General features: G+C 44.8%; 1 protein-coding gene across 1 annotated transcript in view; it reads left to right on the top strand.

Moving 5' to 3' along the window:
- The window catches only part of LOC135451497 (multiple epidermal growth factor-like domains protein 6), a 192,084-nt gene that overhangs the window by 145,914 nt on the left and 28,179 nt on the right, over nucleotides 1–17,991 (top strand). The window contains exons 15-23 of the mRNA XM_064720764.1: nucleotides 2,303–2,431; nucleotides 2,623–2,751; nucleotides 3,846–3,980; nucleotides 4,969–5,103; nucleotides 5,552–5,677; nucleotides 5,994–6,125; nucleotides 6,974–7,102; nucleotides 11,991–12,119; nucleotides 16,352–16,480. Of these exons, the coding sequence (XP_064576834.1) occupies nucleotides 2,303–2,431; nucleotides 2,623–2,751; nucleotides 3,846–3,980; nucleotides 4,969–5,103; nucleotides 5,552–5,677; nucleotides 5,994–6,125; nucleotides 6,974–7,102; nucleotides 11,991–12,119; nucleotides 16,352–16,480 (1,173 nt within the window). The remainder of the gene's footprint in view (nucleotides 1–2,302; nucleotides 2,432–2,622; nucleotides 2,752–3,845; nucleotides 3,981–4,968; nucleotides 5,104–5,551; nucleotides 5,678–5,993; nucleotides 6,126–6,973; nucleotides 7,103–11,990; nucleotides 12,120–16,351; nucleotides 16,481–17,991) is intronic.

Here is a 17,991-nt window from a genome sequence, read left to right as displayed (position 1 = left end):
CAGTGGAGGTCGGGACAGAATCATCCCTGTCCTGAGTATTTGGTGGTTGTTCATTCCTATTTGCTCTGCTGCTAAAAGCTGCCAAAGTTTGCTGGCCATGCTTTGTTCCATAACCTGCCTTGGTGACTCCAGAAGTCTGTCCCAGAAGTTGGTGTGACAGCCTGGGTGGACACATATGCTAAAATTGAGTTTTTCCATTGTAGCACCCCAAGACATTGCCTTTAAATTTTTTTTCTTATGTTTTCCATTTCTTTTTCCTTATAATTCTTTTTATTATTAGCATCACTTTCTTGGAGCAGTTAATTTTTCACATTGGAAATGGTATTTTTCAGAATTCTCTTGCCAAGTCAGTGCCCTTTATAACAGGTTTTCAGTCTTCTTGCTCCTGTTTCCTGGCAGAAGATCTTTCTGATTCAGAAGTAGATGTCAAAACCCATAGGAAAGAGAGTGGTGATTTCTTGATGTGCTGTTCTTCATCTGCAGTTTGGCAAAACTTGTCTGCTGCTTGTCTGAGACATCATACAGCAGATTTCCTCTTTGAGATGGGTCCCTCCATTTCGTGGTGTGTGACATGATGGCCCATCATTCTCAGAAAGTCTTTGCTGTCACTGGTGAGACAAAAAGTCGATGAAAATTTATTACTTGACATCAGTAGACAGCACTCTTCAGGTTAATTGCCATCAAGATTGTTTTGGAGACGTCATCACATGGACAGAAATGCAGAAAAATCAAGCAAGTGATTGAAACCAGCAGTCTGCCTGTGGTTATTTTGGGAGACTGATGGTGGGTTTGGTTTGTAAACTCTGGGGGCAGCTAAGAGAGTAGGAATGGGGAGGATTAAAAGGATAATTTCCAGTCTGTCTATGACAGTTCAAGCTATCAAGTGAGGATATTCTTACTTCTGTCCCTGGTGTGCTGGTAGTTCAGGATAGATTATAAAAATTTCAAGGCAGTATCCAAATTCTTTAGTTCATTTCATAAATAATAAAATTTATTATGTATATTTGCACTAGACATCCATGCATGTAGTCTAATGGAATTCACCTCTGGAATTTAAAGAACTTTAATAGGACTGTGTTGTTGAGCTAAACCTGCTGTCTGATGAAGTCAGCAGGGACAGTGATAAACACAGTATCTAATCTGTGTTAATTACTCATGTGTGATTACTTTCACTCTTTTCTCTTGCATTTTTTAATATACAGCACAATTCATAGGTTTAGGGTGAGCAGGTTTAGGGTAAGCTAAAACAGTGGAGAAAACTGGAACTAAATTTTTCTAATAATGCACTAAAGAAGCCGAATGGAAATTGATGTGGAATGTCAACTTTCTTAATGTACATTGATAAAACGTCAGTGAAGTCAGATGACTCCAGCAACTGTATCCACTCAGGCTGCAAACAGCAGAGCAAGGCTGCATCTCACAGTTTGTTTTTGCTGTTGTGGATCCATTGCTGCCATGATTACCTGGGGAGTTTCAGAAACTACGTTTGAAAAACAAGGTATTATTTTTATAATAGTGTTTGGGAGAGAAAAAAAGAATTTTTAAAATATTTCTCTCCAAGTGTTCCAAGCTGTGCTCTGATGTTTAAGCTTTGGGCTTGACAGGCAATGGTTTTTGAGCCTGTGCTTTGTGGGGAGGGCAGCATGTTCTGGGGAGGGTTGGATACATGACAGTACTTCCCAAAACTTGGTTAATTCAGTGTCCTTTGAGATGTCCTAGTAAATATCAGGTGGATGTCCTTTACAGAAGAATATGACTTTTTTAGAGCCTGCTCAACTAAAACTCTGTCCTTGCTCAGTCTTCACAGAAACAATTAGGCTGGAAAAGACCTTTGCAATCGAGTCCAACCTCTGACCCAATAACACCTTCTCAACCAGCCCATGGCACTGAGTGCCACACCCAGTCTCTTCTTAAACACCTCCAGGGATGGAGGCTCCACTACTTAGCAGGGCAACCCATTCCAATGCCCAGTCATGCTCAATGTGAGGAAATTCCTCTTGATGTCAGACCTGAATCTCCCCTGGTGCAGCTTAAGGTTGTGTGCTCTTGCCCTGTTGCTGGCTGCCTGGGAGACAAGATGCACCCCCACCTGGCTGCACCCTCCTCTCAGGGAGTTGTAAGGAGCAGTGAGGTCTCCATGAGTTCTCCAGGCTGAACACCCCCAGCTGCTCCTCACACACTTGTGTCCCAGACCCTCCATCAGCCTTGCTGCCCTTCTCAGTGCCCAGAGCCTTGTTTTGCTTCCCTTACAGCAGAGGGGAAGTGTTTCTTGCAGTGCTCACACTCCCTGCTCTCTCCACAGCCTGTCCCCCCGGCACGTTCGGCAGAGGATGCGCCGGTGTCTGCAGGTGCCAGAACGGAGGCTGGTGTGACCCTGGCACAGGGCAGTGCCACTGCCCTCCCGGTGTGCTGGGCCAGCTCTGCGAGGATGGTATGGCTCCAGCTCTGCCTCAGCTCCCCACTTTTCCCCGCGATCCTTTTTTAAGTAATGAGCAGAACAGAGGGTGAGACAGGCCAGTAGCGGTGAGGCTGCGCAGAGCCCCAGCTCAGCCACAAGCTGCTTTGGGTTTGGGGCTTGGACCTGTAGCCACTGATGCCTTCCTGTGTTTGTGCACTCCAAAGGTTGCCCAAAAGGTTTCTTTGGGAAGAACTGTAACAAGCCATGCAACTGTGCCAACAAGGGCCACTGCCACAGACTGTATGGAGCCTGCCTGTGTGACCCCGGGCTCTACGGCCGCTTCTGCCACCTCAGTAAGTCCCCGGCATTTTTGGGATCTGCTCAGTGTGTGCACAGTAGGACAGTCTGTAAAAGATTCCACATAACCTAAAGGGGGCAGGCAGAAAGCAAGGAGAATGACTTTATGCGCAGTCAGGCAGTGCTAGGACAAGGAGGAATGGATTTACTAAAACAATGCAGGTTTAGCTTAGATGTTAGAAAAATGTTCTTTGCTGTGAGGGTGGGCAGGCCCTGGCACAGGGTGCCCAGAGAAGCTGTGGCTGCCTCTGATCCCTGGCAGTGCCCAAGACCAGGCTGGACAGGGCTTGGAGCATCCTGGGACAGTGGAAGATGTCCCTGCCATGGCAGAGGGGTGGAACAAGATGGGCTTTATGGGACCTTCCAACCCAAACCCTTCTGTGATAAAATGATCAAGACTTTGGACAGGACTTTTGAAATGTGCCAGGAGGCCCCAGAATCTTCATTAATCTTTTTCTTTACTCATTAATCTTTGCCATAAGTATTGAGATTTACTGATGCTCAAAGGTGAGGATTATAGGTGGGGTGGACAGGTTAACATTAGGGTTATTGCTGAGGGTGGAATCTGGTTGGAGCTGATTGGTGACTGCTGATGAGTTGGAGTGGGAACTGGAGAGCAGGGCTGGCTGGGACAGGATAAGGATCAGACATTATAATAAAAAGAATTAAAACAAAAACTTTACAACATAGATGATCAAGTTTCTTTGTACTTACAGATTTTGTTTGTAAAATCTGTGCAAGATCAAAAATCTTTTGTTTAGTTTTGTTTTGGGTTTTATAATAAAAGCTTTTGTCTTGGAGCGCACCCAAGTTTTTTTTCATTCGGAAAAACAGCTGAGTTTGCTTTGAAATGTTTCTTGCATTCACCACGTATTGCTTGACATGAAATGAATGACCCAGCATCGGGATCATGTAAACTCTTCTCTTACCCACCCACACATGAACAGGTGCTGCTGTGGAACGGGGGTGTGCTGGCTGAAAGCAGAACCGAGGTTTTGCTTCTGCAGCAGTTGTGTTCTGCAGCAGTGTGCAGTTTCAGCCAGCTCCTGCACAATTACAGAGCTGATGCTTCCTTTCCTTGTGGCTGCAGCCTGTCCCAGGTGGGCCTTTGGCGCGGGCTGCTCGGAGGAGTGTCAGTGTGTGAAGGAGCACACGCTGGAGTGCAGCCCCAGGGACGGCTCCTGCACCTGCCAGCCTGGATACCACGGCAAGAAGTGCCACAAAGGTACCACCCACAGCCAGGACCCCACATCTGCTGTGCCTTTGTCCCAGCAACTTCTCCCTCTTCCACCCATTGGCTTTGTTTGGCTGCTGCTACTCATATATTCCTATCCTACTAGTGGTTTTGTGGGGTTTGAATCCTGCTAGGCTTGCAGGGACACTGAGGGGAATAGAGCTCAGGAACTGAAGGAGTTTGACCTGGTCAAATGACAACAGAAATCCAGAACCTAAATCCTAATAGAACCTTAAGTAATGAAAATCATGTGAGTTTTCATTTCTGTGCTTTTTTGACACAGTCAGTAAATAAGTGGCAAAATCTGTGTTTTATGGCAGTGGGGTGATTTGTAAACAGGTTCAGTAATGCTGCTTTTCCTTCAGATTTGCAGCTCTTTGAATTCAACTTACTCTTTGTAGTTTTTGGGGGTAGTTCAAAGAGAATTGTATCCTGCATTCATGTTTGCATGTCTCAGTAGCCCTTTCCAGACAGCAGTGGAGTAACACAATAAAGATTCTCCCTTCAGATTTTTCTCTGGCCAGGCAGGACTGTGTTGGATTTATGGCAGTAATTCTGGTGGGTTTGGTGGAGAGCAATAATGACAATATTTAATATTTTTATCATTGTTGTTGATGGGCTGAATTCTGACAGGGAGCATGCCTTGCCCAGCACTGGCTGTGTACCAAGGCAGAGAGCAGCAGAACTTAGACATCAAAGAAGAGAATTCCATCATGTATTTAATTGAATACATCCTCAAGTATTCTAATTGAATAAATCTTTAAGCATTCTGCCACTCTGTTTCTAGGTTACATTTAAGCAGTAACCTCTTTGAAATGTAAGCATTTATTAACTATTTACCCTTTGTTAGCAACACCTCTAAAATGTACATTGTAATATATTCTCTGCAAGTTTCTGCCAAATTATTTTCTGATTTTTGTCCACTTCTCTTAACTTTTCCTTTTTCTTATGCATGTTCTGTATCTGCTTCTATTTCCAGAGTGCACCCCAGGGTTTTATGGGGCTGGTTGCAAACTGAGGTGCAGCTGTCCTCCTGATGTTCTGTGTGATCCTGAGACAGGAGCCTGCAAACATCCGTGTCCAGCTGGGTTTCATGGAGAAAAATGCCATTTGTGTAGGTACTCACTACATGTTTCCCTGGGAGATACACTTGGGATGGGAAAGCTGATTCAGGAAACTTAGGTTCAGATATAGAAGCTGCAGATAAACAGGTACATTTGTTGTTGATTTGAGCTGGCAGTTCCCCACTGAAACCAGACTGATATTTGGAGCCTGGCAAATGCTGTCTCTCTTTCTGTCTCTCTCCCTGCAAAGGTCAAGGCACAAGGCTGAGGCCAGTTACCCAAACTAACATTTGCCCAGGTAACAATAGTTGCTTTGAAAGCTTCAGGCACAGACTTTGCAGTGCTCTGCTGCAGTTCATTTCAGACCACCAGTTGCTCAGACTGTACTGCTAACACTGATCACTTCTACCAGCACAGCTCAGTTGGAAATTGGTGGCCGTGGTGCCTCCTCACGTCTTCAAAATGTTCCTAACCATGACTTTGGGGTTTTTTGTGCAGCTTGTCAGCCTGGCAGCTTCGGGATGGGCTGCAGGCAGAGGTGCAGCTGTGGAGGAGCCCCCTGTGACCCGAGGACAGGGCAGTGTGTTTGCCCAGCTGGGAAGACTGGTGCTACGTGTGAGCAAGGTGTGTGAGGTACTGGAGCAAGGTAGGGAGTGCCTGGCTTTGGAAGATGTGATGGGAAGTAGAATTTGGCTGTTTCTCAAACCAATAAACAAACAAACTGTGATGGAAATTGGGAGAGAGCCTTTGGTCTCTCTTTAGCTGTGTTCTTGTGTGCTGCAGTTTAATGACTAGGCTGACAGGGGTGTATAACTATATAATGTCACAATCCTGCTCAGTTTTACTATTATTTTTAAATTCTTCAGGGTAACAGCAGAAATCTACAGCTGTCCTGAAACAGCAAATGGAGCTGGTTACACCTCATGTGCTTTTTCTGCAGATTGCCCAGATGGTCAATGGGGACCAGACTGCCAGAACTCCTGCGAGCCCTGTGCCAACGGGGGACAGTGCAACAGGGAAACTGGAGCCTGTGACTGTGCCCCTGGCTACACTGGGCCATCCTGCTCTGACAGTAAGTCCTTGCCTCAGCCTTCCCCAGGAAAAGAAAGTCAGATTGAAAATTCAGGTTATGGTCTGATTTCTGCCTTCTTACTCTTGTGTGAGATAAAGCACGCTGATCTGAGATTAAGTGCCCTTCATCTCCAGGAATTCCCCAGGTTGGATTTGACATTATTTGTGGGAGGCAGATTGCAGATAAATGCACGTGATCAGCTAAGCTGCATCCCAAATGGATGTTATCATTAGACCTAATTTATGGCAAGCTGTACTTGGAAATGCAGTGTTTAACAGCCACACCACTGGTGCTGTAATCCTGGCTGTCTGGCAAGAGGTGTGACCAGCTGGCCCACGTGCCATCATTCTTGAGTTATGTTTGCAGCAGCACCCCTTGGTGTAGATCATTTAGGATTAAATAATACTGAAGATGAGGGAGCAGTGTCAGTGCTATCCCTGCAGGCAGACACCATGGGAGCAGTTCAGGGAACTGTTCTGTGCTGCTCTTCAGCCTCTGGGTGTTAAAAGGCTGCCTGAGTGTGGCTGTTGAGCTGCACAGAGGCTCTCAGAACAGCTCTGCTTTGTGCAAACCTTGGTGGTGGCACGTTTTTAATTCTTGTTAGTCATAAAATGGCTTTTGAGGAAGGTTTTTCTCCTCTGAGGAAACAGCCTGATGCACAGGAGTACCCAGGCTGTTCCCACATTCCAGGACTCAGCCCCAGACGCCCAGGGTGGGGATCCCAGATATTTCAGTGTTGCTGTTTTGACTCCTGGATTCAGCTGAAGCCGTTTTTGGGGGGTGAGCTGTGGCTGCCTGTGGCCAGGCTTTGTGATCTGGGTGAAGTCCCAGCCTGTCTCTGTTTGCAGCCTGCCCCGATGGGCACTGTGGGCAGGGCTGCCTGTGGCTGTGCAGCTGTGGCAGCAGTGCTCAGTGTCACCACGTCACCGGGGAGTGCTCCTGTCCCCCGGGCTGGACTGGCCACGACTGCAAGCACCGTAAGTCAGGGCACACGGCGCCTCCTGGGGACCTGCTCTGTTTGCTCTTAGTTTATTACAGTTTTTTAATATAGTTTTGCTAATCTTACTGCTTCTGAAACGGTGTGTTTGTGGGTTTGCACAGCCTGGGTGGTTATAATCCTTCATTATCCAGGTTCAAAGCATTGAAATAGATGGCTGATGAAGCGCAAAGTATTGATATAAGCTCTTATTTCAACACTATGGATCCCTTTGCCCAATACCATCTGTCCTGTCAGCATTTTGACTGACAGACAGTTTTGTTTTTCATTTTCAGTGCAGATTAGTTTTGAGATTAATTTTCCATTTCTCATTTTGTTTAGGGGAGATTTATTCAACAAGTGAGTGGCATGTACAGTCGTGTGTCTAAAGGTCACTTTTTAACTTGGGAATATAAATGCTGTGAAAATTTCTGTTCTGTGGAAGAGCAGAGCATCCTTCTGTTGACTTAAGCATCGCTCTCCATATTGGTGGCTGTGTGAGAGAGTAGATTTGCCCTTTTTGGATGGCACCATATAAATGTGAAGCCATCCTCTCTTTTCCTGTGACACATCTCTTCTGCTTGATTCATTGTGATGCCTCTTGCAAAAAACCAACAGAGACAAGCCTCTCTCTAAACTTGGTCTTAAACACATGAAGTCATTTAATTGGCAGTGTTGATAGCAGCAAGTTTTGCACCTGACTTCTCAGGCTCTATACTGAAGAAAATGCTGGGAAAATCTGAAGTTTCCACCCATATGCATATTTTAAAAATCAAGCCAGTTGGTAGTGTGTAGAGCCACTGGGATGGCTTTTCACAACTCCCTGAGCTGTCTAGAGAATTGTGAGACCATGACAAAGGAAAGCTTTTATTTCTATTCAGGATAAGATCTGAGAAAAATTGTTTTGCAGTGGTATCTTGGTACAGCAGCTCTTCCAGCTATTGCAGACCAGGCATTAAACAGATTCCCAACTCCAAAACCAGGTTTCTGTTGCCCTAATTGGCACTTTCATCTTCATCCTTTACTCAAAAGAAAGGACATTTTGTGGTACATTGGTGTAATTGTGTCAGTGCTGTGCGATTTTAGGATGAAAGCAGTAAGTTGCTTTAACAAACATTGTGAGATTCCTTTGTGTCCATGCTGCATTTCCCAGTATTTTGGGGAAATCATGGAGGATGCTCCCAAATCTGTCTGGTTAAACTCATTAGCTAATTCTGGTTATGCAGATTTTCAGTGAGTGAGTCAATAGCTGAGATTTTATTTCCATGAAATTATAAATTTGTGACTGATGGGTGTGGGTTCACAGCATCACCAGGCTGGAAGGGATCTTTAAGATCACCAAGTCCAGCCCATGCCTTAACACCACCTCAACTAAACCATGGCACCGAGTGCCACACCCACTCTTTTTTTAAACCCACCCAGGGGTGGTAATTCCACCACCTCCCTGGGCAGATGGTCCCAGAACTTTATCACTGTGGATAAAGATAAGAGCAATATCTTTGTCACTCTTCAGCCACTTGAATGTGCCGCTTGAATCTGCTTTCTAGAGGAACCCTCCGAAGGTTCTCTCCCAAATTTGTCCTAAACCAGGACACATTCTTTCAGTAAAAACTTTTCCTAACATCTAACCTAAATTTCCCTTGGGCCAGATAATGAATTATTAGTTTTATGACTTCAAATGATTAGTTTTATGTGGATGAGACAATATCTGCCTGTTTCCAGCTGAAAGGGACCAGCAAAACCAGTCTTCATTTCCACAATTTGCACCTGTGCTGCAGCCGGGAGTTCAGTCCTGTAGAATTTTGTGTATTCTGTGTTCTCTCACATGGATGTGCAGCAGGGTTTTGGGGTGGTGCTGGATGTGACCCCGCTTCCCTTGGCAGCCTGCAGCAGCGGCCGCTGGGGCAGGGACTGCGCCAACTCCTGCGCCTGCGACGGCGGTGACGGCGGCTGCGACCCCGCCACGGGCACCTGCTCCTGCCAGCCAGGGTTCACCGGGCAGCACTGCCAGCTCAGTAAGTGCCTGCCTCTCAAACCCCTGCTCCCACATCCCTGGAAGTTGTGTTTTCCTGCTCGTTCCCCGCAGGAACGCTCCCAGGCTGTTCCGCCCCCGCTGTGCCCCGTGCCGCGCTCTCGCGTTTCACCGGGGTTAGATGCTTTGCCTAATTGGATTTCCAGAAAAGGTATTTTCAGCCTTGTTTTGGACCCAGCAGCTATTTTTAGTGTTAGGATCTCTTGAGAGGGATAGGATTGATGTGTATTTGGGTTCTGGCCTAAGAGTTTCCGTATTGGTTTTACTTATTCAGTTTTAGGGCAGCACTTACCCTTCGTAAATCTCTATTTCAGGTCAGGCACATAGAAATGCTTCACATGTACATAACAGAAGGAAAACCAGGATTTTTTGGAGTCCTGTATTTATTAAAAACAAAAATGTGCAATGGTGTTATCAGAGGCCCGTGACCCTCACCTTAACATTCACCTCTAACTGAGGTCAGTCACAGATACTTCAAGCATATGAAAACAGGCTCATAGTCAATTTCTCATATGTTTCCCCAGGTACCATCAATTTCTTATTCAGGAGCTCCATGAGACAGAAGCAATATCTCTATATTTAATACTGCTTGATTTAATTTTTTTTCCAATTAATGTGCCTATTTTCTTTTTCATTTCATGCAAGCATTTGGAATCCACTTCATCTTGTGGCAGTAAGTTGCATAGTTAAGCTGCTATTACTATTATTATTGATTATATTGATGTTGTTAAATAAAACAAACATTTTATCTACTAGTTTAACAATCTTACAGTAGCACAGATGTAGCTACCAGAGCCTCAGTAGCGTGGGCAGGATTAACTGCTGGTGTCACACAGAAATGTCAAAACAATTAATCTGGAACCGTGACCTAAGACAAGAAAGCCTGGAAAGTTGATCATGTAGCCCTTGTTGCTGTTGGCACAGAGGGAATGGAAGGACAGTGTGTGGGGAGGACCAGCTCCCAGAGAAGGAGCTGCCAGCTCTGCTTCTCTTTCACTCTTGATCTCTCTCAAAATAGCATCTATGCAGAGACAGAGTGGCCAAATAGCTGCTTGTAATCCTCGCTGCGAAGGGAATCAGTGAAGCCATCGCCACTGACAAAACATCAGGCAGTCCTTAAAGTTCTATCTGTGGGCTTTCTGTTGTATTTAGTCTGCTTTTTATCCCTTTGTGTTTGTGTGTATATATATATGTTTCAAATTGCACATATATATATATGTGTATGTGTGCCCACAAGATTATGAAAACCATAGTTCTTCCCATAGTTTTATGCTGCTTTGGAGGTGAAATCCTCACTATCCCTGGATATTTCCTCTGCTCCCCAGGCATCCCTTTCTTCTCCCTGCAGGCTGGGCTCCTTCCCCTGGCAGGAGCTCAGTTCTCTGTCGGGGTGGCTGGATCCTGACACGCATCACAGCAGCCTGTGCCTGCTGGAGCAGGGGCAGATTCTCTGTGCTGTGGACTGTGAAATCATTTGTGAAGTGCTCTGACCCTTTGCCATCACCTTGAAAAGCCTCAGCTCTGGGCTAAACACCTGAAGGGAGCTCTGCTGAGAGCCCCACACCTCTTGCTGCACTGCAGCACCATTTCCCTTGCACAGATTCTCTGACTGAAATTTCAGCTGAAAGGGAAACATGGAGAAGGATCAGGCTTTTAAGGCACAAGTGCACCTCTATGTATTTATTTGTTAAACAGTGATGTGCATCTTTGGGAAGAGGAAGGGATTTCACCTGTAAGTGCAAAAAAATTGATTCTAACTTACATTTAAACAATGTCCCATTTTTTGACTCTTTGAAAGCCAAGAAATACTTAAGGTACCTTTCTCTTCTCCCAGCTCCTCTGTAAGACACACAGTTGGCAGAGTCACTGAGCTGCAGGAGCAGCTGAATTCCTGCCAGCTCCAATCACTGCCCACCCATGGCACCAAACAAACAACACCAAACCCACCCCCCTATTCCAGACATGGAGCTGGTTTTGAGGATTCTTGTTTTCTGTTCTCTCTGATTCCTTCCAGATTGCCTGAAAATCACTTTGTAGCTGTAAATGCTAAAATCATAGACTTCTAGAAGAGATCTGGCAGTAATCTCCATAACTCGTTTAGAGGGATGTTCACAAGACCTTCAAACATGAGTAGAGGCCCTGTAATATTGTATTTAGCCAAGTCTATCTCTGTGTTTCAGCCTGTCCAAAATATCCAATGTGAATTAGGCAACTGGCCCTGGTCTTAATTGATTTTCCTATAATCCTGGAAGAAATTATTTTCATTCTCAAATGTTTTCTTTCGGCTGATAGTTAGTACCATGCAAATCTTTTAAAACTCCTCACATTAACTGCTGTGGAAATGTAATTGTTAATCTGTCCCCCAGATGTAATGTTTTCACTTGAATCTTTCAAAGCAGAGCATGAAAGTAAAGTGTGCAGCATTCAATTTGGAGCTTTGTGAAGGCAACCAACACATTTCATATTTTCTCTAGCTTTCTGGGGAAAGAGGATTTGCAGGAAAGCAGAGGAGCTTCTCCTCTCCCAGCTGATGAAGTCCCAGAGATGTGCACATAAGCAACTCCAGACCAGTGGGCAAAGTGTCGTGTGAAGTTTCAGGCTTTGCAATAGAAGGTGTTCATTTTCTGTGCAGAATTTAGTCTCTCAGCACTCTGGAATTTTTCTAAAATAGATCTTGAATGTAGCCCAACTTACCTGAACCTCAGGGGGGACACTCAGATCTTACTTTTAATCCATTACCTTTACGCCTTGATTATTTTGGAAATAGTCAGATTTCCCATGCATGTAAAAATTCCCCATTGATCCCTGATCTGCTCTGGCATTAACCCATGCTCTGGTTGTGGTTCCTGTGCTGCAGGGTGCCCCGAGGGGAGCTTTGGCCCGGGCTGTGAGTCCAGCTGTCAGTGCCAGAACGGAGCTGCCTGCGACCACGTCAGCGGAGCCTGCACCTGCGCGGCGGGCTGGACAGGAACCTTCTGTGAAAAAGGTACTGCTGGTCTCTTTAGGATTCATGGAGAATTTGTCTTGGTTTTTGTTCAGAGAGCAGGTTTTACAATTGACAGCATTGGATCTAAATGAACCGCTGAACTTTATTGGAAGCTGATATTGAAATGTGAGCTCCCCTCCTAACTCAGCAGAGCATCGTGCTGGGTGCCAAATGCTGGGCACGTGTTTTCACATGGTTAAAATTAGATATATGCTGAAGGCTTCTGATGTATCACATCTTTGTGAAGACTCTTTTCAAGCAGAGTCCCACTATTTGGGCACTGAGCAGGGAGAAGCTTGTTCAGCCTTATGCCTGCTTGTTTCCAGTGCCTCCCTGAAGTGCTTTCGAGAAAAACATGGATGTGTGCATCATCCCTGTGGAACTCTTCAGGAACAGATTCACTTCTAACTTAAATAAATCCAATTCTATTCTATCTACTCTTCTATCACCTAGCCATTTGGTAAAGTGTTGGAAAGGTTGGACTGGATTCTACATTATGGTGAGTCAGTCCATGGCATTATCACAGGAGGTTGCTGTCATGCTGCATCGTTTTGCAGATTTTTTGCATAAAAAAATAAAAGAGAAACAGCACAGGGCCATTCAGGTGCTGTGAAGGTTAAGTGTAGGTGATTGAAGATTCTGCAAATTATGGTATTTGAACCAAAGTCACAACTATTTGGCATGGAAAGCAGCTTTATCAGCCAGTTTCAGCAGCGAGGATGGAGGGAAGTGACAGCTCTTGCAGGCAGCTGCTGCCCTCTCATGGGAAGGAAGATGCTCCACAGCCTGACCAGGAGTGTGGCAAGGCACCCACAGGTTGGAGTTAATTTTAACTGGAGTTAATTCCTTATTGTTGTTTCCCTCTCTTTCTTACCAGGGACTATGATAAAAAAAAAATTCTTTCCAAGGTTCTGCTGCAAATTGCACCTCATAATTTATGGTATCTCCACTATGTCCCTTTTTAATACAGTTTAGCTGAAATCTGTTTTCCCAAATCTACTGGGTTTTTTTAAGTTATTGTATTTTTATTGGAAAAAAACAAGGCAGTTATCTGTGTTGTTGTGTAAATCTCTTCATTCCAACAGGAATTATAATGGGAACAAAGAGGCTAAACAGTCTTTGCCAGAATAGGTGTGAGCAATATGGAGAAAACTGGGGGATTCTATTGGTGGGAAAAAAAAGAACAAATCTCAGCTTCCAAATCAGTAATGTTGGACATTTTTGTCTGTTTTTTTAATTCCTGAAAGAAGATTGTGGAGGGGAGAGTGAAATTTAGGGCTCTGTAAAACACTGTTTTCCACGTGTTTTTCCTCAGGAAGGCAGAGTGTTTGCTCTCAGCTGACCCGGGTTACCTCTTAACTTAGGAAGTTTCAACCAGAACAGTTTGGCAGCTTCCAAAAGGCGCCGAGGGAGGAGAACATGTGGGTGGTTTGCCCTTGGTAGAACCTTCTTGGCACCTTCTCTGGGAGGAGCTGCAGCGCTTCTGTTTGGAGTGACTGGGAGACTGGCAGGGTTTCCTTCTGGCAGGGATGTGCTTTTTGCCGTCCTCTTGGCAATCCACCCACGTTGGCCAGGCTCTGTGCCTTGCAGGCAGAAATTCACATCGAGCCCTGGCTGCCTTGGACTTCACACATCCTGCTGGTGCCTCAGCCCGGGGCTGGGAAGGACTGCTCCGTCATCACAGAAATGTTGAAACTCAGGCTTTTGCACCCATCTAAGTTCAAAGTCCTGGGAGAAGACAGTCCCTTACAAAATGGGATTTTGGTTGATATTAATAATTAATATCAGCCCTGCACAGCAAGGGTGTTTGAACCTGCAGTCGTTGCTTTTGGAATTTTGCATTGTGGCAGTACGGGATCTGGATTCAAGCTGACTGCAGAAATCCCAGAATTTGCCTTTGGATTTTTGATTTTCATTTGGGAAAGTTTCTTCCCATTTTTGTGGGAAGCTGCTGTTCCTTTTCATTAATTTGCTGCCCTCAGTATGAATTCATAGGTTTAGCTACTCTGTTGCAAAACACCACTTTAGTGACCATTTCCAAGCTTATTTACCGCAAATTTCCATCACCTCTTATTAATATTTATTAGAATTGTTAATGTAATCTTAGTCCTTGGTGAGTCTCAATCTATCTATATAATCTGTCAGTAATACAGATAACAGCCAAACCCACACCATCATCATCATCACCACCCAGCAGCACAGGACAGTTTCCAAGCTCACTCATAGCAGGAGACACTTTTGCTCCAGGGCTGCTGTTTCATGAGACCTTGCTGTGAATTATTCAGGAGCTGACTGAACTTCTGTGCTCTGAGCCACAGGATGCTGACAAAAGACCTCACACTCTTCAAAGTACTTTTGTCTGTCCATCAGCGCCTCAGTTCTGCTCTGCCCTGAGTCACCTTTGATCAGCTGCTCTTCATCTGGTACCACTCCGTGGTGCTGCTGCCTCTGCAGTTGTGCTGTGGTCACATGTGATAATGATGGGGAAGAATAAAGCTATCAAGACACTCTGTGAAAGAAAATTAGACATTTCTGAAGGTGCTACATGCCTGCTCCATCTTTCAGCTCTGCTCAGTGCTTTGTGAAAATGAACCTTGTGAATCTTGTGACTCGTTCAAAGGAGTTTCAAAAGCAGCAAAACTGTTTCAGTTGCAGAGCGGGTAACGATTGCAAATAAGGCTGAAAACAAAATAATCTACAAAGAAATTATTTCAGTCTGTGAGAGCAATCTAGGAAAGGCTTCCTTTGAATTTTCTTGAAAGCCGCAAGTGATACAAGCAGAACACTGATGAAATAATGTCTGTTCCTTCACAAGGTCTCGCATTACCAGAGGAAAATGAATCATTTTTGGTGGATGCTGCTAGCAGTGCCACCAGCCAGCTTCTGTATGTGAGTGGCAAAAAAAGGGACAGAAGAGTCCAACAGTGGAAGATGTACAGGGAGAACTCACTGGGAATGTGCAAGGCCAGGTTGGATGGGGCTGGAGCAGCAGTGGAAGGTGTCCCTGCCCATGGCAGGGATGTTGATGACAGATGATCTTTAAGATCCCTTTCAACCTAAACCATTCTTGGATGACACCAGTGTTACTCTGACCTGGTAGAGGGCTGTGAATTAGTGTGGAGGGCTGTTGGTCAGTGTAGATGGTGGTAATCATTGTAAGATTCTCCTGGGAATCCAGTCATTCTGCTTTCATGGTAAAAGTGTGAGAACTGGATTTTAAATAAGAGTTTATATTGAACCAGGAGGACAAAGAGACAAGTTTTACTGAACTACTGCTTATTTACTGAATTTACTGCTTATTTTACTGAATTTACTGTTTATTTACTGAATTTACTGCTTATTTTACTGAATTACTGCTTATTTTGTGAGCACCATCACTCCTGAGGTTGATTCAGGGATTCTGTGGAAAGAATGATGTGCAGTTGTGTATCTATAGATGTTATTACTTAGTGTAACATAAGATACTGTACTGTGTGACATAATATATGCACTTATATAATCTAAACACACACAGAGAAGTTAAATTAAGGCTAAATGGAGAATATATTTTTAAACTCTGCATAGCAGCCTTATTGTTCTTGTAATGCAGCATTTGGGGTATGATGTGGCCCACTGACAAGCTCTGATCCTTATGTTTACTGCTGTCAGCACTGGTACAGATAAAAATTGAATCCATGGGGCTGCTCTTCCTTAGTCCAGGTTCAGTTCCAGATGAAGGTGCAGAGCTCCTTCAGCTCCCTAGGGTTGTTTTGCTACATTTAATTTGTCTTGGTTTTCTCTGCTCATTCACTTTGCCAGTTTTTCATTCCAGCACTGAACTGCACCACTGTAGCTTAGGTTCACTGTTAAAGAATCTTTAGAAAAGTGTCAGGACAGTAAATGGGAGCAGAAGTTTTAGATTTCCAAAGGGAGGGAGGTCAGCAGGGATGGCCCTGGAGTCCGGTGTTATGTTGAATTATTTCCTCTGTCCATTACAGAGGCACAAGGAACAGCTGGTGTGAACCCAGCTCCGTTCTCTCATTTGTTTTATGGCTTTTCAATATTCTCAGCCCTGTTTCCCTGTGCAGGAATCTGTTGCTTGTGTAAAGGGGTCACATTTTTCCAAGATGCACTGTAGCAGAACTGGGCAGGCTTAACCCTTGGTGCCACTTCGCTTCTTAAGCATCCGTGAAAAGACGAGGTGGAATTTGTGCAGAAAAACTGTGCTAAAAAGGAATGTTTTGCATTTCCAGCTTGTCCAGACGGATTCTTTGGGATTGACTGCCACCAGGTGTGCAAGTGCAAGAATGCTGCTGGCTGTGACCACGTGCTGGGCTCGTGCCACTGCCTGCCAGGCTGGCTGGGGGAGAGCTGCGAGCAGCGTGAGTACAGAGCAGAATCACCCCAAACCTCCTCTGGGAATGGGACAGTGCCCTGCAGGACACTCTTCCAGACAGCTCACCTCCCTTCCCAAATATGCCCAAAAAAGGAACAATTTTTGGTGGCTGTGTTAAATCACCAGCTCTTTCTAATAGTTTGTTTTTTAACTCATCAAACATGATAAGCATCAGGTTTTAAATAGCAGAGCTGTCTCCTGCCATATGACAGCTCCCTGCTTTATTTTTGTGTGACATTAAGAGATTAAATGTTGTGTGTCTGTTTCTGGTGTATCTCATCTAATTATCAATTATAAAGTGTCAGATTACAAAATGTGCAAAGTGGAAAAATCAGACCTGGGACTATTTTGTTATTTGAGTGTGACAAAATAGGTTTTTAATAATTACTAGGGAAGTTATTTGTTTTAAAATAAATTTCAGCTTCCTATGTGTTCAAAAGTGTGGATTATCCCACAGATTTTAAGCTAACAAAGTGCTTGTATGTATACATGTATCAAATTGGCTATTCTGAGAAATTTTTCATTGCATTTCATGGGAAATTAGGTAATTTTCTTTAGCTGCATGGTATTACATGTGGAGATCACTGAGCCTATTTGCAAAGTTTAACAAATAAGTGGGCTTTTTTAAGATTTTCAGGTTTTAGCTTCTCAGCTTCCTTGTTTTCCTTTAGGATGATGTCATGGTCTAAGCTTCCTTTTGAAAATATGAGTGCTGTCTGCAGGACTGGGGTGCAGAGCTGGGCTCCAGGGCAGCTGCACAGCGTGCCAGCTCTGGGAGGGAACACTTCTTTAATCCATAGGTCATGGCTTTCTGCAATAGAAAAGTGGTTTACTTTAGAAAATAGAGAGAAATGTTGCTTGTATTGAGGCAATGCTGTTCTTCAGCCATACACTATTTTATCATCAGCCCTGTTTGAGGGCAGTGCTTGCTCTTCATAATATTTCCCCTCACCACTCAACACAGCCTATCTTCTCCTGCAAAATCCTCTGCTCTGTTGTTTACAGGTGGGTCAGTTCTGCTGAATCTTCCCCATTTTAGACACTTTTCCTTACATCCCACCACTGCAGGTTTTTGCCTCCTCATGCCCTCCCAGAGGAGCACTTGGCTCTCCACCTGCCGCCACCTGAAGATGCTGGTGGCAGCACAGCCTTTGAGTGTGGATTAGTGGAGTGAGCACAGAACAGAAGCAGCCCAGAGCCACTTTCCCATCCCACAGGTCAGAAGAGGTGCTGCTGAACAGGTGCAATATTTGCTCCTTGGTCACAGCCTGTTTTTCCTGCCACAGCATGGGCAATGTGTCACCTTGCCCCTTCCCCGATCCTTAGCATTAGGGATGGGAAGCTTTGCTGTGTATTTCATTCAATTCAATTAAGAGTTGCAGCTCCTTCTCCATGGCCTCTGGTGCCCTGCTCTGCTCACATTAGGGAAGGAACCCTATTTATTGTCTTGTGCCAGAGCCATTAGAGCTTTGTGCTGGGCTGATTTATTCCTCCTAC

Source organism: Zonotrichia leucophrys, chromosome 9, assembly GCF_028769735.1.
Source record: "Zonotrichia leucophrys gambelii isolate GWCS_2022_RI chromosome 9, RI_Zleu_2.0, whole genome shotgun sequence".
Lineage (NCBI taxonomy): Eukaryota > Metazoa > Chordata > Aves > Passeriformes > Passerellidae > Zonotrichia > Zonotrichia leucophrys.
The sequence above is the reverse complement of the archived record's forward strand: the minus strand, read 5'-3'. Positions and strand labels throughout refer to the sequence as shown.